Consider the following 26,967-nt stretch of genomic DNA (forward strand, 5'->3'; position numbering starts at 1 on the left):
TGTAATCTGCTCCAAAAGGTCACTAGTGAGTCAGAGAAACAAGATTTTTGATAGTTTAAGGCAAAAATCACCAAGGCTTCTTCTAATGCCATTTGAAACTCTTGGAGCTGATTTCTTCCCTCCAGATTAAAGGCCCTACCACCATTGAGGAATGGCAATTGTAAGGCCTCTCTGGCGGCTGATGTAGGCCATTCTTCCCCAGCCACATGAGTAGGCGCGTGGCTCCTTCTCACCATTCAGAGGTGTTGCAACACAACACATTTCCCTTTGGCATTCCTAAGGCTTAGGCTGAGCACACACTTGCAAACATGCTGCAGACCTGATAGCCTCAGAACAGTCCCCCTAGAAGCTTTCTACCTTGCAGCTGCCCAGCAAAAATAGACTTCATGATACTTTTGCTGCAGTAGTTGCTGGGATATGAGCAGCCTGGCCTTTTGGTGAGCAGGGTCCACTGCCGTCCTGGCATGCAGTGCACGAAAAGTTTTACTGACAGCAGCCAGCTTTCTTGGCAAGTGTTTTGGATAAGCCATCAGCATTCAGTCCTTCTCAGTCTCATTGAGGTATGCTGCCAGTTTGGAGATATGAAGGCAATACTGCTTAAACATCAGCTATCTGAGGTGACAATAGCATAGTACTGAATCAAAGAAAAGATCAATTCTTCTGCCGTTAGTAATGGGTTTACTGCAGTGCAACACCACATTTCATCAGCAAAAGGAGAATCAGGGCATTTTGTGCTCTTGACACCTCTTGGCAGTAGCTGTGTGCTCTTGCCACTCTGAGACTCCTAGAAGTAATTTTTCAATCATTTTCATCTTACAGGAAGAAGAACCCCACTGCTTAGGGGCTTACCTGCAACAAGTACTGTTGAAGAAAATGCACCAGCTGGTGTTTCCGTTTATACCTTCAACATAACTGGTTCTCCATTGTCTTCTGGAGTTGTTGCAATACATCCTACCATAGTAAATTCGAATCCACTTACGGAAGCATTTGCTATTGTATCCGCAGGAGATCTTGTGTACAGGGTGAGTTTTCTGTTCAGCTTGAGCAATGCTCTGTCCTTTTGGCTCATGGCTCCTGGATTGCTGAGAATTGGCAGTGCACAGTGACTCATCCGTTAATCAGAAAAGTGTTGTAAATGCAGACTGTAGTGCTATTTGGACATACTGCAATAGATACGATAAACGGGTAACAATAGTGATTGCAATTTTAATTGCATCTAGGCAGAAACACTCATCACAATAATCACAAGGGCATATAGGACTGAGTTCTGTTTTGTGAGTTTATCTGTAGTTATCTGTAAGTTTTTCAACCTACTTAATATGGAGTTGCTGTGAATTTAAAGTGGATTATTTAAATCACATGGAGCTCCTGTTTGGACACTCCCACCTAGAACTGAAATGAGTTTGACTCACTTCCAAAACAGCGTAAGCTGAGTCAGATCAAAGCTGTGTTTAACACTGAATGAGAGCTGTGACCCATGAGGAAGTCACTTGGAGGTACAAAGTTATCACACTTCCACACATCCCTGATCTATTTCTATCTATTGTGTGCTCTTGTTCTGTGTCAAATGCAAGGAAGTTTCTATTGGCTCCAGCTAGCTTTCATTGTCGGATAAATTAGCCAGCATTGCCTCACGTTTGCCACTGGCAATGAGTGTTCAGAGGCATGATGCTTGTCACCCCAATGCAGCCCACTTGTGTGTCTGAGCCTCAACAGTGATGCTCTTGAGCACCTTTGAAAGACACAGATACATACTGAGTAGAGTCTTGAAAAATAATTTAGTACGCTTTCCTGGGTGTTTCCAAGGAGATTTCTTGAAAGAAAAGTGTTTCTCACTTCCTAGTCTGTATTGTGTCATTTTGAATTAAAGCTGTCTCTTCTGCTGCAAAATATAGTCCTTTTCTATGCCCGCTCATTCCTGTCCTGTGCCATCTACAAGGTGTGCAGCACTGTGCTTCTTGATGAGTGGGACTGGAAAACTAATCTGAAGGAAAAATGACCTTGCAAATAGCTAGAAGTCTCTGTCACTCCAAAGTGCCAGCTTATCATCATTTCTTACCACAGTCCCATTACTTAAATTGCCTCTGAGGACTTTGTATAACTTGACTGAACAGTAATTGGTACTGGGGTTTCCTAACCCACTTGAGGAACTGGAATGAGGTGTTTGAGCCAGTGAATATCAGTCATGAGAAACTCATAAAGAAAGCTACATACAAATTGTGCAAGCTAGCAGTTGACTGAATATGTGCAACCCGCAAGGCAAGGATAAATGCTTATGAGTGTCCGTAGTTAGTTTATTTGATGAATTTTGATACTTTTATTTATTTACACTATTTTTAGTGAATTTGTACCACATCTTTCAAGAGTAATGTGGTCCAAAATTAGATACCTCAGCTCTTCTTATTACCACTAAATCTTTGCTAAGATACAAGCAGTATTTTGTACGTAAGGTATGGGGCCTACAACTTCAGGTAAGTACCTGTTAGCACAGGTTCTCATGTATTTGTGAACCAAGCCCTTTTGCAGCAAGTCTGGGCAATATCACACTTCTTGATATGTTTTGGGGTTTCTGAGAATGTCCTTGTTACTGAGATATAAACACTGTGCTGAGAGAATGAAAATAGACTGTTGCTCAAAGCTATCTTGATGTGATGCTCCCTCTGCTCCCCAGGACTGAAGGGGAAAGCAAGGAGCAGTGAGATTCTCATGTGGAGTGAGGGGTGGGCAGTTATGGAGGGACTCAAGATGCTGCTCACGCTATCTGCAGCTGCTTCAGGTGTGTGGATGCTGCCTTTATCAGTTAGCATTGCTCCTGCCTGGAACCAAAGTAAGCCACTCACAGTCAATGCCAGTCCAAAGCCACTCTTTACAAGTGCAACTTCAAAAGAGATCATCTAGATTCACAAAGTTAGCAGCTACATTTTCCTTTCTTGTATCAAGAAAGGAAAGTTCTTGCTTCTTTATTAGTTTTCACAGTGAGGATTGTAGCATACAACTTTCAGCATCCTGCTCTTGCTCTGGTCCAGGCCTACGTTCAGGCCTAGGGCCCCCAGCACAAGAAAGGGACTGGTAGGCTTTAAGCTCCCTTCCAAGCCAAGCCATTTGATTATCACCTTCTATTTTAAGGGCTGATGAGCTGGAAGCCTTTCAAAAAAATCTCAACAAATCAAACATTTGCATTATCAGGCATAAGGACTGTGTTAATTTTTAATTAGTTCAATTTCCCCAAGCAGTTCTGGTCTCACTTTCATGCAGTGTGCTCATTCCTTCCTGTGGTTTCCTGCAAGTCTTCTCCCAGACCCACTTACAAAGGGAAGGGCCTTGTTCCTGCTGGGCTCTACATACTCCTGCTGCATGATCCTTCCTGCAAAGGAGATGTGCTTGTGGTCATGAAGGCAACACACTGCCTTCAGGGCAGGACAGTTCCTGCTGGGCTTTCTGCTCCCCAGACTGTCCCTCACACAATAGATCCTTGCATTGCTCCACAGTCACAACTTTTTGGTCTGCCTGTCCTTTTTTCCCTCATGTTTCTTGCACTGGCAAGAGCTGTGTCAGTAAGAGGAAGATAATCTAAAATGCTCACTGCTTGTTGATGTTCCTTGCATTCACTCCTACAGACTGTAACTTACATCTCTTGCAAGATGTGCTAATAATATTGATTTTTATTTTCAGGTTGTTACCACAGGAAACCCTATCCTAGATTATGAAACTATGCCAAAGCGCTTTGATTTACAGATTTTTGTTGAAGATACTGCTGGGAGGACTGACCTCAATACACTAACTGTCCAAGTAGCAGATAAGAATGAACGTCCTGTGTTTTGGGGAAATATGGCAATTCAAAGTAAGATCTGAAAAGAGCAGCACTCAAAAAGATGGCATCAGATACAGAATTTAATAGCACACAATGCCTGTAGTTAAAGTGGTCCAAATACAAAAACAAGTGTGGAACAGGATGCTGTTTCTATCAAAGCTTTATTTTGCACGAATATTTGGCATGCTTCATCTCCAGAAATGCTCTTTTAGTTTTCTTGAAGATTTGACTAAAATTGATTAAGACATTTAAATGCATTAAGACATTTAAATGATTAAGACATTTAAATGTTCCTTTATTTATATTTGTATGTTTTATCTTTTTGTTTGTTTGTTTGTTTTTGGTTGGTTTTTTTTTTTATTGAGATTAAGTGCCCTTGAGATATGAATTGTGAACCTGAAGTTTGATAGGGATGCAGCCTATACAGTATGGATCTGTGCTGTTGAAACTGGACGGATTTGAAGAGGGAAGATAAATGTAAAAAAGTGTATACTGTGGCTGTGCAAAAATTTGTACACACAGGAAACCAGGTTTGCTTTCAGGTCACAAAGATGCAAAAAGGAAAAGTCTGCAACAGCATCAACAACAGGGCTGCGCGTCTGGATCCACAATAGCACTTAGGCAAGGACATTCAATCATAGAATCATAGAATCATTGAATCATTTGAGTTGGAAGAGACCCGTAAAGACCACCTAGTCTAACTCCCCTGCAGTGCACAGGGACACCTACAGCTAGATCAGGTGCTCAGAGCCCTGTCCAGTCTGACCCTGAATGGAGCATCCACCACCTCTCTAAGCAACCTGTTCCAGTGCCTCACTGCCCTTATTGTAAAAAATGTCTTCCTTATATTGTTTTTTTTTCTTCAGTATGAGAATATCACACTCATCTGCTCATGATAGGTGTTTGGGAGTGGCTGACAAACCCCCAGACCCAGAATGGCAGTGCTACATGGGCTGCAGCTGGCTGTGTGGGTGCTGCTAGGCTGTCCGCAGGGTTGAGCTCAGCACAGCACGGCCACAGCACAGCCGCTTCTCCAATGCCAACGAGCATGCGGATGCTCCGTTCCATACATTTAGTTTGTAAGGCAAATTAGCTTCCCCAAGGGAAGAGGCTGTGTCATCTTCTCAGTGTTGAGGGTGTCTTCTGTATCATGGGTGCTGATGGAATCTAATAATAATTAAATGTGACACTTCAGGGGATTGGCACAGCATGAAACATACTACGTGAGAGCTTGTTACAAATAAGTGCATCAGCTTAACTCTCAGCTAGAGCTGCCATAAATTGGTGAGCACAGATGTCTGATCTGTCTAACTGCATGGCTGTAGTTAACAGTACCAGCCACAATTAGACACTAATTGCGCATTCGTTGGTTATTAAAAAGCATCTCCCTCTCATTAAACCTTATATTTGTATTGTTGTCCTCTGGGAACAACTCATTATGCTGCACTGGGTTTCCCACTGCTGTGATGAGAAGCAGCAGTCAGCAGGGGTCACAGCAGCAATTAATAGTCCAGAAATGCCAGGTTCAGCAGACACAAAGGGCAGAAAGCAAATAATGGGATCTAAGGAGCTGTTGTTCCACTCACCACTGTGCCTGAGCCAGCTGCCAGTGGCTGAGTGTGGGGCAGCAAAGTTGTGGAGGAATACCCCTTGCTCTGAGTAAGGCAGGAGATTAAGCACAGGCCATCTACCATGTATTCACCCCACAGATGTAAAAGAAAAGCATAAATGAAGAGGAAAGGCTTTGAACTCTCCTGGCAGGGGGCAGGGGAGGGTGTGAAAGGGATGGGGATGGAGAACAGATCTTGTTCTCCCCATCTGCATGGCTGAGACAGACATGTGTCTACAAAATGCAGTTGTGCTCCATACCCATTGAGCAGCTCAGGGAAGACCTTATTTACAGATCAGTCTTTCTCAACTACCAGTGAGGGATGTCTACACATTTTTCCTTTTAATCTTTTGAGTGTTTGTGTTCGTTCTTGTGAGAATTTTGAAAGGGCGCTGGTGAAGTGAGAGCACACATCAGACAGTAATGCACCCAGACAGCTTCAGAATGTCAGTCTTCTTGCTGGTGCGCCCTTCATTCTTGTGCAATTAACACTGTGTGCACTTCTATCCATGCAGCTGTGAGGATCTATGTCTTGGAAGGAATGCCTCCTGGACTCATCTACAGAGTCAATGCAACAGATCCTGAAAATGGTGAACTCAAAGTAAGCCGGGGAAAAAAAACCCAGAAATTATATCAACTGCTGTATCTGAAGTGCTAATTGCCTCTTCCAACAACACACTTCATCATCAGGAACACTGGAAAAGGTTGAAGCGTTGTCAATAAGGAATTGAGGAAATCCAGCCTCAATGTTTGAACACAAATTGTATTTTGAATTCTCAGCATTCCAAAATTAAGGGGCATTGAAGGCAGAATTTGATGCAGTTAATCAGAGATATAGTAGGAATCATGTATTTAAAAAAAAAAGAAAAAGTCTTCAGAACATTTTTAGTAGAATAGAATGACTGAAAGTATGTAAAGTTTTTAATCTTCTATCTCACAATGTAAATTCTTTCATACGAGACAGTAAGGAAACTGGTCACAAGGCAAAGGAATCTCATTTTTGTGACAATCCCAGGGCACACTGTGACCCTGAGTTAAGCAAATGGATTAACATATTGTAAAATACTCTGGATATCAGCAAAAATCCCTGGAAATGATAACTTTGTTTGCAGAAAGGAGAAAAGTAGCAGCACTTAGCTAAGAATTGTTTTGCAGCTCTTCCTTGTTGGCTGTTGTTATATAAAGGAGCGCATTCAGGAGCTGGACCCAAAGAGGGAAATGCATCTGTGTGTCTCCATGCTTCATCATGCAGTTCTGGGTCAGACACTGCGCTGTGCCTCAGCCCTTATGCAAAGCAGTGCACAACCAGAGGGATGCTCAAACAAAATGATGCAGAAACTAATTCATTCTCTTCTTCATTTCAGTATTCACCACTCCCTGAATCAGTGCCATTCCGGGTCTTGGAAAATGGAGACATTTTTTCAAGAAAAAAAATAGATTACGAGAAGGATCCACACTGGTGAGAATTTCTCTTATCCATGTGCTTGCAGTAGGCAATGCTTTTCTATGTAGCCAAAGAGTGATTCTTGTTTTGTTTTCTTATTTAACAGCTATTTTTTAAATATAACAGTGACAGATCCAGAAGGACTAAACTCCACTAGAACAGTGAATATAAATATAATTAACATCGATGACGAAAGCCCTTACTTTACCACGTGAGTGAAAAACTTCCATTGCACTGAGAATGTAGATGTTTTCCCACCTTTACTGCCTTGGCACCAATGGGAGGGTGTCACAGAGGGCAAACTAATACAGCAACACAGTACTACCAAGAACAGTGTTTTCATTTTGTCATGTCTCCTTTTACTGAAAAGATTTGCTTTCATTTCCCTTTTTTATTATTTGTATTTTTATTAGTTTTAAGTTTTGCAGGTTCTGCTCTCTCACTAAGGGCAGCTGAGCAGGCTTGTACTTGTCAGCAAGTAGAGGTCAAAGCTGTGCAAAGACCCTTGGACAAGTTTAGACAAAGGCCTGAGTTTTAGCCCATGTGAATACAATCATACAGAATTTACTCTTCATGCAGATGTGTGTTTCACTGTAATAATGTTTATTCATGCAGAAATGTCTAGACATAAAAAGGTCTCACTTTTGATCTGCCTTTTCCTCTTCTTCTCAGCCACACACACGTGTAGCGACCTTAGTCCTCTTTGAAACATTGCCATTCCTGACTGTCATAAGCAGGAAATTGTTGTATCATACCACAGAAGTCAGAAATAGCTTTTGAAAATTAATGGAGCTTTAGTTGAAATAAAGAACATTGTTGAAAATTTGAGAAATAGGAAAGAATACCTATGTGCTACCAGGGGGCTATTTTGTGGTGGTAAGCACAGTGAACAAATGGTTTCTGAATCAGGAAGCTGACAAGCACAGTTCTTGTAGAATTGGTCTGATTTTGCAGTTGATTTATCTCTGTCATTCTGTGTGAGACATTAATTGGATTCTAGATGTTCTCTTTATATCTTCTGATCCTGAGGCTGTAGAAGGTCCCCAGTGAGAGTATTTATGGTGAGATCTCTCCTGCCACTTATGGAAAGAGCTGGCAGCCCAAGGCTTGGACAGCTACACTCTTTGCTGGGTAAAGAGCTGGCTGCAGGCTGAGCCCAGGGAGTAAAATGAACAGAGTTAAATCCAGTTAGTGACTGGTCACGAGTGGTGTTCCCCAGGGGTTGGTACTGGGGCCTGTCCTGTTCAATATTTTATTGATTATTTGGATGAGAGAATTGAGAGCACCATCAGTAAGTTTGCAGATGACACTAAGCTGGGAGAAAGAGTCAATCCACATGGTAGGAAGGCCCTACAGAGGGATCTGGGCAGGTTGAATCACTGGGCTGAGGCTGATTGTATGAGCTACAACAAGACCAAGTGCCAAGTTCTGCATTTTGATCACAACAACTGCATGTATTGCTACAGGCTTGGCTGGGGCAGAGTGGCTGAAAATCTGCATGGAGGAGAAGGATCTGGGTGTATTGACTGACACTTGACTGAACATGAGCCAGCAGTGTGTTCAAGAAGGCTAGTGCCAACCCGGCTTGTTTCAGAAATCATGTAGTCAGCTGGACAGGGAGGTGGGTGTACTCAGCTCTGGTGAGGTTGCACCTCACGTGTTGTGTTCAGTTTTGGGCCCCTCACTACAAGAAAGATGTTGAGGCTCTGAAGCATGTCCAGAGAAGGGCAACAGAGATGTGAAGTGTCTGGAACACAAGTCTGATGGGGAGTGGCTGAGGGATCTGGGATGGTTTGGTCTGGAGAAGAGGAGGCTCAGGGGAGGCCTTATCGTTCTCTACAACTGCCTGAAAGGAGGCTGTGACAAGGTGGAGGTCAGCCTCTTCTTTCAGGTAGCAGTGATAGGACGAGAGGGAATGGCCTCAAGTTGAGCTAATGGATGTTCAAGATGGCCATTAGAAAACATTTCTTCTCAGAAAGAGTGGTGAGGAATTGGAACAGGCTGCCCATGGAGGCGATGGAATCACCATCCCTGAAGGTGTTCAAGAAATGTGTAGATATGGTAATCAGGGACATGGTTTGGTGAGTAATACTGGTGGTAGTTGGACAGTTGGACTGGATGATCTTAGAGGTCTTTTCCAGTCTTTATGATTCTAAGTCCTAGCACCTGGACCATGCCAAAAGGTCACTGGGCATTGGTTTGGAGCAGTCCTCTGGGTGCTGTGTAGGCTGAGGTCAAGGATCCAGACCTTGCTGGCAGAGCGATAGAGAACCTAGGGAAATGGAAGAATGAAGTATTAAAGAGAGAGATGGATATTTTTGTTGCTACTTGAACTTCATGTATGAAGTAACCAAAAAGGTTAGCAGCTCTATCCACAGTGCTGTACAAGCAGCAGGAATCCACTTTCCAGTGCCAACATTTGCACATTGTGTTTCTAGACTGATTATTTCATCCAAATGTTGCCATTTCTGTTTATTTATCCTTATGTCTGGAATGCTGAAGGAGCTCTTTTAAATATTTATCTACTTGTGAGTGGAGTATCCATAACACCTAATGTCTAAGACTTAGTTGTTGTATGACACAAATAAGGCATGGTATTTGTTTGAATCTTTTCCCTCTTAGAGGGACCAAAAATAGAAGCTCAGTTTGTAAAGAGCTTGAAATTAAATTACTCTTTGTGAGCTGTCCTCACTATTACATGCATGCCCTCACCCTGCTAAAATGTGAGCTGCATGCTGGGACTATGTGTTTTCTGACACTATAATAATTAGTGCTGAGATGGGAGTTGGAAAACTTGACAAGTTAGCAAACCTTCTTTATTTTCTCCTGATCAAAGCTGTCAAGAGCAGAGTTTCAAAGGGTCTTTCTAATTGTTCCCGTGGTATATGCAGGCACATCTGTTTTTGGTGTTCACAACACTGCATCAGCATTCACCCTTTTGAAATTCTGGCTGCTAAAATCAGTGGAAAACTTGTGGAGTCAAGAAAACAAAGAGGACAACAAAACAAATACGTGCTTCCTTCGCAACTATATTACAGTGTCTAAAAGGTCTGCTTGAACTGTGCTGTAAAATACGACTGGCAAGTGGTGGGTCTTCTGACAGCAGGACACAGCCCAGACATGGCTGTGTAGGAGATGGTTCCAGCTCCTGCCCAGCTGTATGAGCCCTTGGTGTAATGGGCACATTCTTGAGAATGGCCCACTCCTTCCTGAGAGATCTGTATGGTAGGGACAAGGCAGTGGCACATACAAGATTGGCAGGGCTGTGAAGATAGAGCTGTGGAGAGAGGTCAGAGTTGTGATTCCTCTCTGGAGCATAAAGCTCATGTCTTCCTGAACTAGGAACTATGCACTAGTCAGTTTGTGGTGGCAGTTTAAAATGTACAAAAAAGCTTCTGTCTTGAAACATGCTCCTAATGCTTCTTTGAACTGTTGAGCTTCTTCAACTCCCTTTGACTTTTGGAAGTAGATGTTTTGTGTATTCATGCATTTCAGGAGAATAAATCACCTTTCACATAGTCTTTGCACAGTTTCTGTATGCTTGTCCATACCTGTTTTAGCACATGGGTCAAGTACCATAACTGCATACCTTAGTGCCTATGTGAACACGCAGTTGCAACCATTATAAACAATCCTACACAATTGCCTGCCAGACCATATCTGAGCCATAAAACTCACTACATGGGAAATCTGGGAGCACTGGCATGCCAAACAGCATCTGTATTTAAAATGAATCAGACAGACGTTGGGAAATTGGAGCAACATCATGGGGACATCAGCAGGGCAGCCACAGGAATGTTCTTTCTTGCCTCTACCTGAGGAGCAGCCCATGACTTTTAGTAATGCTGTTGCACCCCATATGCCTCCAACATTCACTCCAAAATATAACTGTGTTACTGCTTCTATTTTTGTTTTTCTCCTGGAAAATAACAATTTACAGGAAATGACAGGTTGGTGATTCTACAGGGAGACAGACTGCTTGACTGAACAGCCCTGTCCATCTTTAGTTTCCACAATTCCGTGAAAGTCAAATTGCATTCACTATGAAAAAGTTGCAGGGAAAGGGAAGGACACTTATTTTTGCAGCTCTGTCATGCTTAATGCGCACGTTGCAGCTCAGCTGCTGCTGCAGTCCAGCTGGCAGAACCAGTGACTGGGATATTGACTGTGACAACAACTCCAAGCCCAGCATGGCGAAATGCTTTACCTCTACAATTGGTTGCTCAGCTAAGTCTGTGCTCAGCTGCTCTTGCAAACACAGGCAGGCCTTTTGCTGAATGAACGTTGCTTTCTCTTGCAGAAAACAAAGAATCTACAGGATTCCTGAGGAACAAAGCCCAGGAACTGTTGTTGCCAATATAACAGCTAAAGATCCTGATGATGAAGACTCTCCTAGCAGACTTTTCTACAGCATCCAGTCTTCTGACACATATTTCTCCATAAATCCATGTAAGACAAACAAAAACATGCCTTCTGACTCTCTCGAAAAAGAGAGTGGCCACACAGATGTTTTTGCCTGAGTGTTGATTTTCTTTAGTGTCTCTCCCTATAAAAAAGGAATGCTCAGCATGTTTTTAGGGCCAAGTTCTTCCATCAGCTGAATAATATTAACTAAAATATATTAAAGAAAGTAGACCAAAGGTGATTTATTGACAAATGTTTTCTTATGGCTGGAGATTGATGATTCCTTGAGTGGAAGTTGAATCAGCTGCCTTTTTCTCTAACAGTTGTAGTGACTTTTCTGGGGCTCTTGCAATGGCTGCAAGTACTTAGACCACAGCTTGCTCTCTCCTACATGAAATCTGCTCTAGCACTGTGATGCACAAAAACTGCTGCTCAGCTTCATAGCTTTATTCATGCCACTATTCAGGTGAGGCCATTCTAAAGAGTCATCTCCTATGTGCTGGTTCCATGTCCCCATGCTCTCTGGGGTGCACCCATCTCTGTCCTGAGGATTTTGCTCCTAGAGCTGTAATTCAGTGACTGCTCTGCCTCTCATCTGCTATTGTTTTAAAGATGTTTATCACAGTGATAGAATATGCCATCCAGCACAGCGCTGTGGGATATCAAGATTATCCTTACATGCTTTGGATTCCCTGCGCCCTTTGGCTGTGTATTGCTACTATCCCTCTCAATTTCGCCCCAAAAGGTAGAGGATATACAAACTGTTCCTTTATCTCCTCAGGACACTGGCAACAGTATTGTGTTCTGCCAGAACAATTTTCTCTCTTTTGGATAGAGGCTAACAGAATTGAAAAAGTAATTAATTGAACGGCTGATCAGAGCACTTGACACAAGCTGAGAGCAGATCTTTTGATATATGAGTAGATTTAGATGTGCTGAAGGGTGCTTGAAATACAACAGCAGAAAGTGAAGCCATCTTACTAGCTAGAGAACAAGGACAGCATGGGCTGCTCATTGTGCTTGCTGCTTGGTGAGTGCACTCAGCTCTGACTTGCACCATTTCCTTGAGAGTGTAATGAAATCTAAGTGCTTTCCAAGCCCTCTGCTGAGGTTGCCACTGGTGTATTTTTGAGCAGTGGGTATTTATCTGTGAAAGGCTTACGCTAGAGCTATCAAAGCCATTTTGTATCATTTTGAAAAGTAGTTAAACCAGTCATAATTTCTGGAGAACAAAAGACTTCAGCTTGCTACCTGTCTGCTGAGCTATCCTGTCCTCCCACAAGTACACCACGAGTGCTTACTGCCTTCCCTGAGGGTGAACATCTAACTGCTGGCTGCTTTTCCCCAGCAACTGGAGTGCTGCAGGTGTCCGGGAGAATCGACCGCGATGTCCTTCCCCTGCAGCTCCATCCCAATGTCTCCATGATAGTCCGGGTGGAGGACAGCCCTCGTGGAGGGCACTTCAGTGAAATGGAGATCACAGTCATCATTGGAGATATCAATGACAACCCACCAGAATGCAATCCCTCCACCTTCAGGTATTGATGCTCTGATTGCCTTAGTACTGCCTTGTTACCACAGACCAGTGCCCAGTGTAGGGCACGTCACTTAGGGTCCTCAGATCTCAGAGCCTCTTGTCATATATGTCTGTGCACAGTAACTTAGTCATGGACTTTGCTATGGCTCTGAACTCTCTGAGACCTTTGTGAGCTTTTCAAGAAGCATGGAGATGTGGCACTGAGGGGTATGGTTAGTGAACGTGGTGGGGATGGGTTGGTGGCTGGACTAGACGATTTTAAAGGTGTTTTCCAACATTAAAGAATCTATGATTCTATGATGATCAGCTGGCTTATGTTTGTAGATGAGGGTATGACATTATCTCCATTTCTCAGAAAGACTGAGGTCAAAATTGTCCATCTGAAGTGCTGGATGTGCCCATGCTGTAGGGGGCACAGCACTGCATAGGGTAGTTTTCAAAGAACTGCCACTAGAGGTAGATGGACTGTTCTGCAAATAAAGACCCAGCATCTCATGCCAAGGCCTCTGCAGTGAGACATTCCTGGGTAGTGGGTATCTGTTTAAATTGTTTGCTCACTAGCTAAGATAAATGTCTTGCATTTAAATCATGTAGTTTTATGGACTAGCAGGGAGAGAATCCAATTCTTCAGAGCGCTACTTGGTTACAATGTCCATGATGACAGCACAACAGTCTCTGTGGTCCATTGAGCTCAAACTTTCATCTGAATGAGGCAAAAGTCTTCGGGGGAGGAAATGAGAGACTGTATATAGGGATTGTACAAGGGAACATCGGGGCATAATGACATTTCAGTTAGTTCTTTATTCTTTTATTTCTTATTTTCTTGATTAAGATAAAATCAGCACCCTCCATTACCAATTCCATCACATGCGTCACTGAGACCATTACTGTCAACAGCAGGGCCAGAAACACTAGCTTTACAAGGCAGCAGAATGATCCAGGTATTAGTTAAGGAGAAAAGAATGAACTTCTCATCAGGAAAACATTATAATGTAATGAAAAAATGAGTGTTGTAAAGATGTTTTAAAATACAAATTAGGAACTGAAATAATCTTGAGCATTAAAATCTCATGGTGCCTTCTGTAGTTCAGTGGATTTTCAAGGTCTTGGTTTTGGGTCTGTGGCTGCTCATTACACAGGGCTGTTATCCACCACAGCATATGGTTCAGATTCTAGATTGCTTCATCAGCTGTTGTCTATTTAGATCTAGGATTTCACTTAGAAAATAAATGGAAGTAAGTCGATGTTTTGGCATGGAGTATATGAAGAATTCAAGAGAAATATAAGGAGCTCTGATGGGAAACATCTTTCTTTTAAACAGGAAAGAAATAAATGAAAATACTACTGCTGGGATAGTTCTTCTTGATCTCAGAAACAGCTGTAAAGATATTGATATTGATCCACCAAACAATCTATTTAGTTTCACTGGATTATCTGGTTTTGGAAGCAACAGCTTTGCTCTGGAGTCTGCTGAGTCCGGAAGACTTGTGGTCAGTCATTTGTGGCTTTATGTCAAGTGGACTCGTTGTAGAAAGCATCTTATGAGTTTTCACAAAGGTCATTTCTTACTTTGGAGTTTTTGCCTGTACAAGAAAAAGGGATTACTGTAATTCATGTTGCAACAGAGTGAGTTGGTGAGAATGATTCGATTAGATACAAGCTACAGACCCTTTAATAGGACAGTTTCTATGAATCCTACAGAGTTTGGAAGACAGAGGGCTGTTTTAAATCAAAACGCTAGATAGGACTGAAAAAAAGGAGTTTTTTAGGGCATGTGAAGCACCAACTTTGAAATGGTTAAACAAAGCAATCTGATACCATCTCATACCTATTTATTCACGGTAGATCATGGAAGATCTTTCTCTTCAGTGTGAAGGACTGCAATATGGTAAATGTGGTAAATATTCACAAAAGTGTGGTGGGATTTGTACTTTGTGTGATTTGATGTGTCAAAATATGACTTCCTTATGCTAATAGCTACTGTAAAATTTGCATTTGCCAGAATCCCCACCAGCTGCTGGACATGTGCAGTGATGGTTGCTTTGCTGCTTTAAAAAGAACCACAGACAAATATAGAAAAAAGAAACCCCACGAACTGTAGTGAGAGCACAGGCATTCTGCCTAAAAGACAAATATGCGATAGGTGCAGTAAAATGATTTTGTATGACTAACGCTAGTTTTTTATTAGAAGCATGTATGCGAATGACCGCCATCCTTAGCTGCTTCATCTACCAGCACAGAAGACATTTTCAGTGCTGCACAGGATACGACTGTTGTCAGCCCTTTGATCACTTTGCTTGTGTAATGTAATAGGCTATCTGAAGCGTCCCATCTCTCCAGTAGTTTACCTATAGACAAAATGCAGTGGATGCCTGTGCTTTAATCTCACTGCCCCAGAATTTATGAGGCTCTTGCAGAGAGACAGAGTTCAGGAGATGAGGATTTAAAGCTCTATATGAGCCACTGTTTAGTAGCTATTTGATTCCTGGATAAACTGTTGTGGCTGAACCTGATACCTTTAATACAAGTCTGCACGCCTGAGCTCAAGGAGCAACTATTGCTATTTAGCAATCGCAAGCTTGTGTTGAGCCAACAAAGGACACGGTAAATAGCCAGCTCATTACATGCACTTGGAATTAAGCAGGTAAAAGGCAAAGACCCTTTGCTCAAATGATACAAGTTCCTGCACTTAAGGGGAGGACAAACAGAAGGAAAGTGTCTTGACAAGAGACCCCAAACCGTGAACATGAAGGAAAAGCCTGAAATTCAATGCTGTAATTGATTTATAGCCTATATTACTCCTACGGGACTATTCTGGGTATTCAAGAGGGAGACCACATCTACAGCATGCTGAGAAAACTGATTGCCATCATGTGTGTTGTGACTTCATGTAAGACAGTATAAATACAGTTGTGTTTCTTTTTAATTTAGATGACTGAAAGTATTGATTTAGAAAATCCATCTAATCCAGGAGTTGAAGTTTATTCTTTGACTGTCAGGGTGCAAGATATCGCCTCTCCTAACTACTCAAGCAAGTATCCTCTTTACACATTTTTAAAAATATTTTTCTGTACTGCAACAGCATGGAGAGAGGAGTACCATATGTATTTTGAATATATGCATGAGAAAATTTCACAGCCATACTTAACTATGATTTCATCTTGTGTTGTATTTCCAGATACCATTTACATTTATATCAGGATAAAGCCAGTGAATGAATTTTTTCCAGTCTTCAGTAGTCTATCATATGAATTTAAAGTTCCAGAAATTACTAAAGGTACAGTAAGTAGCACCTACATGATAGGAGCAGCATTGTCATGCTGACGAATGCACTTTTGCTCCAAACACATTTTCATTTATTTGAATGAGGAAAATTGCTCAAAGCTCCTGTTCAGCTGGGGTCCTGTACAATTGCCTAGTACCCCTAAATAGACAAAACTGGCAAGAACTCCAGTTGTGCAGATAGAAATCAAGACAGACAAATTCAGCAATTATACAAAAAATCTGGGACAGAGCTGGGAACTGAACTCAGATTTCTTGTTTTAGATTGTCTTTCTGCTCTTGCTAAATTAGCATTTTGAAAAGACTGCGATAGTGCAAAGAAACCACTGTAGACCATGGTACAGATGAGAGAGGACTCCCTTGGCCCAGGCATAGTGTTAAACTGTCACCCCACCATCCCTTTAGACCCAGCTCACTGAGGAGGCAGAATGGGATAGGGATGCTTGGATGGGAAGTGTGTGCTCCAACAGGCAGTGTAGCTCCTCAGGCTGGAGCCAAGCTTTTTCCCATTTCTGCCACAGCCCAGGGACAATTGCTGCAAATGTGGCCTTAAACCGTAATCTAGGAGAAGGATTTGCATTTGTCTGTGCTGAGCCCCATAACTGCTGTTTCAAACTCTCCAGACAGAGGAGCAGCAATTTTTTCTCAAGGTATTCCTCCAACTCAAGCCAGTGCTTGGACACTGGAAATAATTAGTGTGTATTGGTGCCAGGCTATGGGGTGGCCCTTGCCACCAGAGAATTCCTGCTGTTGTTCTCTACGGATTCCTTGCATTGTGGTATTCATTGTTAGCAGATACATACATGGGGAGCCATACCCAACATGGTAAACCAGTGTTTCTCATGCCTTCGTTTTACTTCTTTGGGGTGAAAAATTCTAAAGCAGATATGTAGTTACATTTTTATCAAGCTTTGGCAGGAAAGAGCATTCTGTAATTCCTTCTCCTCTAAGTTTAAAATGTTGATGAAATACGGATTATCTTCTTCTTAGTTGGATCCAGTATTGGAAAAGTGATTGCCAGTGATGCAGACTGGCCGCCCAGTGTCATCACTTATTCCATTATAGCTGGAGGAGGGACCAAGGATTACACAAATGCATTCTGGATCAGCCCAATTAATGGAGATGTGAAGATTTTAGAAAGATTAGACTATGAAACAACTCAGAAACACTTTTTCACAGTGCAAGCCTCAGACCAAGAGAAGACTGCAACAGCATCTGTGAGTAAACCCACTCTACTTCTCCTCCTTTATCTATACTTGTCTCTCTTCTTGATAAGAATACTTCGAGCATCCTCTGTCATGACCTTATATTTTATTTTTTCATATCTGGTGGGAGGTGAATGGGTTCTAGGCCTGCTTTCTATTCCAGCCAAGTACTGCCCATGGAGACACTAGGAAGGAGGTACTTAATCTGTTTATCACCTGTAATATTTCAAGGCAATCAGTAAGGAAAACTTAGCATCAGGAACTTGTAATCATGACAGGTTTATCTGTTATATATTAAAATCCAACAAACACAAAAGGACAGAGCTTTGAGAGTGGTAAGCTTTTTCTCTCAACCAGATAACACCAGCTGACATTAAGCAGATCTGGTGTAACAAGGTTGCTTTCAGACATGCAGAAGGCCATTACCAGTATTTCTCTTTCAGTCTGGTCTGTCTGTAAGTAATCTTCATCCCTTCCATGGATCTTGCTCTGAATTATTATTAAATTGTACTAAGAAGCCCAACCAATAACTGTGAAGCAATTTGAGGCACTGGAAAGGAAGTTTAATGAATACCTGGAATTATTTATCATTTCTACTACAACACACCTCAGGTAATTCAACTAGTCAGACACATCAGATTGAAATCCCTGTGGTTTTGGAACATGATTCAAGTCAAGGAACCTGTTCCCAAAAGAGCACTGGTCACAAAAAGAAGTAAAGGTCAAACAAACATTTATGTTTTCTGATAGAATCTAGTTTGGAAGAGAGGTTCATTGCTCTTCAACTGCTGCTGATTTAAAGAGCAAAAGCCAAATAGTTTCTGAAGTTAATAAAATTCTGACCCAATACAGTGGAAGAGCTTCAGCTTTTATTATTCTTTCCTTTCAGGTAACTGTCAATGTTTTGGAAGTAAATGATGAAGAACCCATTTGTTCACCCAGTTTCTATTCAATTCAAATCCCAGTCAGTTTAGCAGTTGGGACCAATGTAAATGGCTTCAGGATTCAATGTCAAGATCGTGATTCTGATCCCAGATCTTTCCGTTACTTCATTGAAGAAGGTACTGTGTCAGAGTGTGTGAACTGAAAACAGTGCAAAAATACTGATGGTTCAATTTGATTTGTAAATAAAAATCTAGCACAGTTTGTATGCTGCTTCTTATGGAGAGCTAATTGTGATCCTCAAGTTTCACGCATCATTATTTTGCTGCATTTGAAAAGAGATGACTCTATAAGTTCACTGCTACTATCTAGAATGATGCCCTTGTACATTTGGATTGCCTACCACATTAATTAATCCACAGTTAACTGTATTATTGACAAGGACTTCAGTAAAATGAGGGATATATCTTCATGGTTAAATTTCACTTGCAATTACAGTTGAGTAAATCTTGAGAAATGTAGATGATTTCTGTTACCCTGTGTAGCTTTCACTTAGATAATGGCACGTGGTTCAAAATAACTGAGAAAACCTGCATGCCCTAGTTCCATGCTGCATGCACTAAAATCCTGTTATTAGAAAGAATGATTGAACCTATTAATCAATTGCATCCATTTGAAGAAGAGTACGGATTGGTATCCAGCTTCACAATAAAAGAGAATAAACTCTCTTGGGTGAATTTATTTTGCTATTGCTGATTTTGTAGCTGAGGTTATTGACTCACACTGCTGAAAATTTAATTGTAGTTGCTGGCATGATTTTGGTCTGTGCCAAGAAGTACAGCCTCAGAGAAATCCTGGGCATTGCTGCAGAGCCTGAGACCTTGCCGGGTGCAGTGTGTAGGGGCCCTCTAGAGTGCAGGCCTTGAGGTTTGGTTATAGAGATGTGATCTATGCTGTGCAGTTGGTCTTTGAGCCAGAGAGCTATTCATGGCCTCATTAGTTGTTGCACAGTAGATGTGTCACCTCAACTCTGGAGATCTACAAGGCAAAATAAGCAGAACCAAGGTACTTCTGGTACTTTTCTATGGCTTTGATTTCTTTTGTCTCTGGTCAGTCCAAAGACTGCACAGTCACCAGCAGATCTCCAGTAACCTGAACAGAGAATTAAGAGATGAAAGGCCGGACACACCAATCTCCTTTCTCTGCCTCCTGCAGCAACTCACAGAGGGAGTGAAGCCTCGGTGGAAATTAGCCCCTCTGAGTCATAAGCTGTCATCAGGGGGAGCCAGTCAATGTCTATGTGGTATGCTCTGGCAGAGAAACAAGTAGTGGGAAGGGACTGGAGGGACCTATGAGATGCTGGTAGTGCCCATATGGCCAAGGGGCCATTGCAGAGCCACCTCAGTAGTGGGACTGCAACATACAAGGGTTCTCACCCAGACTGGGTGCTGCTGCTTCTGAGTGCACTCCAGGCTACAAGAAAAAATCATTCCGGTGAGGTGAGAGTCTCCTCTTATATCCTTGATGGCACTGAGGAGTTTTTACAGCCTTGTCTCAGCTGTGTCCTCATAGATAGTCTTATTCCATGATTTTGTGATGATTTCCTTATATGATTTTATATATTATCAAGAAGATCAAGGAGCCATATGACTACACGGGCATTAAGTGATCCATACAAGTTTGTCAATAGAAACCAATCTTTTAGTTTGCTCCATGTGTTTATTTTAATGTGGGATTTTTCTTCACTTTTTTTCCTTTTTTGATGATTGTTTGTTTGTTCATTACTGTGACTTGCAGGCAACGTGAACAATCATTTTACCTTTTCGCCAGTGGCTGGCTCCAACACATCTCAGCTGATTCTTGCATCTCCCTTTGACTATGAGAGTGGGCTTGATACAAAATGGATTTACAGACTGCGTGTCTATATAACAGACGACAATTTACTATCTGCCGAGAACAAGGCTACACACCTAGTTAAAACTGGAACAGTGACTTTAAGCATCAGAGTTATCCCAAACCCAACAACTGTCACTACCACAACGGTAAGTTAACTGAAAATTATGCCCTACTCTTCAATTCTTTCATGGGTTAATCTGCTGAAGACTGCTGAGACTTAATGGGTTAATCTGCTGAGACTGAAGAAAAGAGGGTAGATGTATGCAAAAGGAAAGCAAAAACCTACAGTGGGTCCAACTTTAGGATGCACTGAGCTTCGTGTTCTCACACTGAAGCCCATGTTCATTGATTTGCCTGGTGTCTTGGGGATTGGCTCCAGTTACACATTTGTAATGTGTTTTGTACTGTAGTCTCTAAAAAGAAAAAGAATAAAAAAAAAAAAGACCAGTCACTCTGCCATTACCATGTAACTGGGAAGTTAAAGATTTTGACAGCTTTGTTAATAAAGAAAGAGTAGGGGCTAACCTTTGCCTAGAACCTTACAATTACCTCATGCACTACTTTTTTTAAAAGATATTTTCTACTCCAGCATCCTTTACTTCTGTGTGCTTCTTTAGCAGTGGTATGCATTACTCTGTGCCTACCAAAGCCAAAATAGACAAAGACAATAATAACAAGAAATCCCTATCATTTACAAGGGACGCTTTTCCACCCAGAGGTCACCTTCAGGTAAAAGTTCAAGCTGCCTGTCAGGAACTGAAGCAGTTGCGCAGATCCTCTGTATGTTCTGAGTCCTCAGCATGTTTCAGATGGAGAACCAGGCAGGTGGGCTGGATGTCTCCCGAGCTCCTGGGCCCCATAATGATCCATGGCTGGTATTCTGGCCTTACACCCAGAGCAGCATCCCCATGATACAACCTGCTCCTTGGCACATCCATCCCAGGGAAGCTCTGGCTCACTGTTTTTGCTTCTTGGCTGATTTTCACCAGACTGGTGCAGGATATGAGCAGCTTTTGCTTTCCTCCTGCCTGCTGCAGCAGCGCAGTTGGAGGGACACAGACCAGTCTGTCCCCATCTTTGTGCTGATTACTGCTTTCATCCCTTGCCATGCCATCTCGCCACCATCCAGGATCCATCCATTTTGTGCCTGCCTGCAAATGCCATTATGAGAATATGAATGAGAATATGAAGTGTAAAAGAGCTATTCATTGTGAAACTGTCCAAATCTGACAGAATCAGAGGGTGCTCCAAGCAGCATGTACAAAATCTGGAAGCTTTGCTATGGAAATGCTTAAATTCAAATTTGTAGACTGATTAATAATCCCATTATTATCTATGCTCTGCTGGGAAGGAATAAATGGTTTCCTCACAGCCTTCTCCTCCCCATTACTTGATATGGAAACAACAAGTTAAGCTGAATAACAAAACTTCTGTGTTTCTTCTCCCATGCCTTACCACAACTGCAAACAGTCTAGCCCACATACCCACAACATTAAATCTGCCTCCCCAGAGATACCAGTCTTCCACTTAAAGGCTGTTTTCCAGAAGAGCACTTCCATTACAGCACCATCTCCCATCACCACTTGTTACCTGTGAGTCTGGTGATGGAAGGCTGGTAGCACAGTGATGAGAAACGCTATCACAAAGTCACTTGTGACTTCTATCCCAGTGAGGCTACAGTGGTGGTGGTTTGAGATTATTTGATAGTTTCTTTAAAAATTTGGTGTACTCAGCCCTGTTGGCTGACAACAGACACTGACGCCTCTTCATTTTAAACACTTCCTTTTAATAGTTACAGGTATTACCCAGTTCAGCCGTGTTCTATTTTTTGAAAGGTGTCCTTAGATGGAAAGCAAATAGATATCCCACTAAATTTCATACACAATGTGATTACAAATGTCTTACAGAAAATTTAATAAAAACTTCAGTAGATGATCAGAATGAATAGAACCACGCCATGTATTAACCCCGTAGAACAAACAAGCAATTTCTGATCTGTGTAGGGATAGTCTCATGGTGGGACCCCAATGAATGAGCTGTTAGCACCAAAAGAGATGCCAGCTCAGAGCTGTGTCTCCTGGTGCATGGAGGATGTGGGAGATCGCAGCTGCTCAGGAAATGTGATTTTCCCTTCTGGAGCAAGGAAAAGAAGAAGTTTCACTTATTTTTATACAATAACACAATTCCTCAGGATTCAGCTCCTTTTACAAAGGGGGCTGAATGATCACTGCAGTGAAGATGACCTAATTCCAGTTTCGCCTTAGGTAATGAGAAACCGTTATCTTGATAATGGCAGTATTCTCTGAACTTCCAAACCCTCTGACAGCATGCTCACAGCTTCTCAAGCAATCTGAGGCTTTCCAGCCCCACCATGGCATGCCTATTTTAATATAAGACACTGAAACACGATCTGGAAGCAGTGAAGTGGGTGGGCTCTGTTTCAGTGCCTGTGGTTACCCCTTGAGCTTATGGCCCATCTCGGTCTTCACAGAGAGGTATGTGGGCTGAATCACCACCTCCAGCAGATGCTATCTGCCTCTGCCGATCATGAGCAGAGCCCTGGGGCACCTTGGGCCAGGTGTCTGGGTGCAGAAGTTCAGCCAGAGGAACGGTGCCGTACAGGAATGCAGCACTGAGAAACGTTTCCTATCTTGTTTTAATAGCCTGGCTTTACAGTGGTGACGAAGAGGGAGAACCTCTACTTGGACTCGGCGTGGTACGTGCCATTTGTCATCACGCTGGGCAGCCTGCTGCTCCTGGGACTGCTGGGGTACCTGGGGGCCCTCCTGGCCAGGTGGCTCTGTGTCCGCTGCCCGTCTGCATCCCGAGCTGACGGCACACCTCTGTGAGTGAGAATCCTGGCTGTTTTGTAGCCATATGCCCTCTGCTGCAGTAAGTGCAATTGCTGGCTGCAGCAATATAAGACAATAGGATGACAAGATGAGAGGGAATGGCCTCAAGATGTACACGGAGGTTCAGGATGGATATAAGGAAACATTTCTTCTCAGAAAGAGTGGTGAGGCACTGGCACAGGCTGCACAGAGAGGTGGGGGAGTCACCATCCCTGGAGATGTTCAAGAACCATGTGGATGTGGCACTGAGGGATATTCAGTCAGTGAGCAATATTGGTGGTAGGTGGACAGTTAGACTAAGTGATCTTAGAGGTTTTTTCCAAATGTAATGATTTTATGACTTTATGATTCTAATATTTGGTTTTAAGAAATCAACCAAAAATGTTTATGGATTGTTTTTCATGGATTTGCTAATAGTTCACCAAATCATTAGCAGAAGGTCATAGTGGATTTAGCATTATGACCTCTAATGACAGCTAAGCTCATAAGGCACAACTGGAGTCTGTACCTGTCTGTGCTGAGCAAAAATACAGCCATACTCCATGCCCATCACAAGGGTGGGTACCCTACGTACTCCTCCCGCTCAGCTGTGTTACTCAGAGGCTCTTTCAAATGTTGGCGCTAATGCCAAATTCTCTGTTCTGGCAAAGCTTTTGCAGATTTCCTGCAGCGCTCCCTTGGCCTGTTGCAAGGCTCTGACCCATGGAGCTTCACAGCACCTCTGGGTGCTCTTTCTTGGCAAAAGCCACTGGGAACAGTTCTGGTTCTGAGTGGCAAGAGATGGCTGCTGGGAGCCAAGGTGCCTGCAAACTGGCATTGTCACAAACACAGAGATAAGAGCTCTTTCATGGGTTTGAAAAGGATTTATGTAAGTATTCTTGGGACTCGAGGTACATTTGGAAATGATAGAAAATGTAAAGAGGTAATATATGACGGTGATTATAATTCAAGTGATGTGTGCAAGAAGTTTAGCAACTTGTGATAAAAATGACAAATGAATCCAGGAGCATATAGCCTGGCCATTGTTATTATTTATTAATAGAGCTAGTGATTCATTGGGAGGCAGGCTTTCCCATTAAAAAGCAATTTTTATATTTTCAAATACGTTTACAGTCTTTCATATATTTAAAAAGTATTATCTGAGCACAGCAGATCAAAAAAATTGACCTTCCTCGAAGGATGGAACAAGATAAGAATGTCTGAACATGCATTTTTTCCAGATTATAAAAATCCATAATGCTATAATCAATAAGAGTGTATCTTTTCATTATCATTCCCTCTTGGAGAGGTGTCAGAGCAACACTCAGGGTTGTTTTCCTGTTTGGGAACAGTGTTAAATGGAGCAGGCATTCAGTGAAAACAAAAACATAAACAAAACCAATCGAGCATATCCCAGAAGTCAAGGAAACACATCCTTCTTGCCAAGTGGAAGAGAATGAAGCATGATACTTTTATACAGGGAAATTAAGACATTTGTTAACAATATCTCTCACTCTTCTTCATTGCAGGATAAATGCTCCAGGTGTGTACTTCTTTATTTTGATACCTCTCAACAACACCAAGTTTACTATTCTGTGTAAAATTTGTAAACCCATTTCTAGACAAATACATTTGCTCCAGTACAGAAATACTCAGATCAAACACCCTGGCTGATGATGGGATGCCAGCCTAAGTGATATCATTGTCCTTGCAGTATTCATGTCTATTAATTATTAGGCAAAAGCCAAATTCAGAGTAGTCTAGTTTTCTGGCATGGATAGAAGAATGACTGTATTTTTTATGTGTTAATTCTTAAAAAAATGATTCCTTCCCTCATCAGCAACTGCCTTCCCCATTCTCCAATGCCTTTCATTTCATCCTGGCACCATTAGATATACCTGAAGATTTATTTTCAAGTATTGGTGCCTTTGCAGGGGTCTGTATCACTTAGCAGGGGTACAGGTTACACATACAAAAAGAAGTGTTTTTTAAATAGGTGCTTTTAAGCATGTTTTTTCTTATTAGACCCATTAGCTTTCCCCTAACAAGCATGATTTGTATCATCTCATTAAGAATCCACTTTTATAACTCCCTCTACTCAATAGTTTCGCCCAGCTTGAAAAAAACATGACTAACACAGCCCAACAAAGCTAGCTGTTCTCTTGGCTTCCCAATTTGAGGCATTTCAGCATTGGCCAGATTCCAAAAAAGCAATGCTTCGTGTTTTCTGAAAACACTGGTTCCCAGGGGCGGGCAGAAAGGCCCGAAGGCTGGTTAGAATAGATTTCCTATCAACACAATGCCTCAGCACTGCACACCCAGCTGCAAAAGCCAGTGTTGCCAGCAAGCAGTTCTCCAAAGGATGGACATTAAGCAAACTGGTGAGACAAAATCACAGCAACTAGTTGGGTATCATCCACAATGCCGTGCTGCTGAGACACCACTACATTTGTTTGCAAGTGGGATGAGTTAACAGCATGGTGAATTCACATGTAACCAAACCGTTCTTCAGTCTGAATTTGACTTGACTGGATCTGCAGCACTCCCTGGTTTGTCTCCAGATGTTTGAATGCACAAGCTTTGCAGGTACAAACACTCATGGAAAAAAAAAAACACCAAACACAATAATCTGCATTTGTGGTTCAAATATCCCCTGGAGGGTGATTTGCTTGCTGGTAGACAGCTAGTCCAAGCTCCTACAACACCTGAGTCCTCAAAATATGCCTTGAAGGGGCAGTATGTGGTGCACAGACCCATGATGGCTGGGCCAGGTGGGGTGAACTCACCCCAAAGAAATCCCCAGTTGTGGTGGTGTGGAATGGCATAGATGAAAAGAATTATTCACGGAACAAAGACATGAATAAGCTTTAATAATGAACATATTTGAATTTCTGTATCTATTCATATTATTTAGGAAGGAAATTTTACTTAAGAAACCATTGTTATTTATTCATTATTGAAGGAATAAGACTTTTCAATGTATGCACTTTGGTTAGTTATTGGCAGTGGTTGATCCTCACTCCAAAACACTCTGAAGGTGTTCGCTTTTCAAATAGCGTTAGGGATCATCCTGTGAAAAGCAATAAGGCCCTTTTGAGCAAGTTGAGAAGTTAGGAACAAAAAAAAAATCTCTGTTTAGTGGGGGATGAAAACGTAATATCTGATTACATCTGATTCTTTGCTATGTGCATTTATTTTTCTGTAGAAAAGAAGAAACCTAAGAAAGAAGTGGCTTTGGTGAGTACTGCTATCCTCAGAACAAAACAGAACAAAGGTTTTATTCTGAGCCCTATCATGCAATATGACCATCTTTTTATGGAGGATGACCCTTTTCAAAAAGAATGCTGAGATGCTAAGGGAGGAAAAAGAACTGTCCCTAAATGCAAAGTAGGGTAGTGTTGCAGCTGATCTCCTCATCTAGAAGCAACCCTACATGTGGTGATGCTCACCTACATCATGGTCCCTTTGCTTCCAAGTGCCAGATTCTGCAGCCTCTCTGGTACTATTTTGCGACAAAAATACTGCAGTGACTTTCTTTGATCCCAGATAGCTGTAATGGTATAAAGATTGCAATGTCCTCCCACTATGCACTCTCCCTTCCCAGGTTCTTTGCAGAGAGAATTCCCAACCTTTCCCTGGGTGGAGGTGACCCTCTTGTGGTTGCACACGTGGAGGTATGGTGTATGTCAGACTTTTATAATTCTCCTTTGAACATCTAGTAGCAACACCTTTCACCACAAATGGCTTTTGTTGCCAGTTTTGATTAAACTCAGCCTACAGGAATGCGACATACAGGCCATAGAAATCCACCTCCATCCATGTGGGTCAACATTTCCAAGTCATTGCTTTCCTTGCTTACCTAATTCACAGGATTCATTTAACAATTTGTCTCTCTTCACAGGAAATGATAAAACTCAACACTGTCTTTGACGGAGAAGCCAGAGACCCAGGTAATAAAAAGCAATTAACAGTGAATATGAACGTTTGGCCAGAAAGAAACTGGATGAATTGATTTAAATACAGTTCGACATTTGCTTTTCATACTTCAAGTTTGCTGTTTCCAAGG

The 26,967-nt window shown here is 42.1% G+C and overlaps 1 protein-coding gene across 1 annotated transcript in view; it reads left to right on the top strand.

The window, feature by feature from the left end:
- The window catches only part of CDHR3 (cadherin related family member 3), a 31,913-nt gene that overhangs the window by 1,808 nt on the left and 3,138 nt on the right, over positions 1-26,967 (top strand). Inside the window, exons 2-17 of the mRNA XM_031552936.1 lie at positions 820-1,022; positions 3,673-3,841; positions 5,936-6,021; positions 6,785-6,879; positions 6,971-7,075; positions 11,165-11,313; positions 12,617-12,806; positions 14,127-14,295; positions 15,737-16,082; positions 17,078-17,304; positions 18,182-18,353; positions 19,972-20,216; positions 22,734-22,915; positions 24,431-24,444; positions 26,107-26,138; positions 26,803-26,851. Coding sequence (XP_031408796.1) covers positions 820-1,022; positions 3,673-3,841; positions 5,936-6,021; positions 6,785-6,879; positions 6,971-7,075; positions 11,165-11,313; positions 12,617-12,806; positions 14,127-14,295; positions 15,737-16,082; positions 17,078-17,304; positions 18,182-18,353; positions 19,972-20,216; positions 22,734-22,915; positions 24,431-24,444; positions 26,107-26,138; positions 26,803-26,851 — 2,433 coding nt within the window. The remainder of the gene's footprint in view (positions 1-819; positions 1,023-3,672; positions 3,842-5,935; positions 6,022-6,784; positions 6,880-6,970; positions 7,076-11,164; positions 11,314-12,616; positions 12,807-14,126; positions 14,296-15,736; positions 16,083-17,077; positions 17,305-18,181; positions 18,354-19,971; positions 20,217-22,733; positions 22,916-24,430; positions 24,445-26,106; positions 26,139-26,802; positions 26,852-26,967) is intronic.

Source organism: Meleagris gallopavo, chromosome 1 (assembly GCF_000146605.3).
Source record: "Meleagris gallopavo isolate NT-WF06-2002-E0010 breed Aviagen turkey brand Nicholas breeding stock chromosome 1, Turkey_5.1, whole genome shotgun sequence".
NCBI classification, from domain to species: Eukaryota; Metazoa; Chordata; class Aves; order Galliformes; family Phasianidae; genus Meleagris; species Meleagris gallopavo.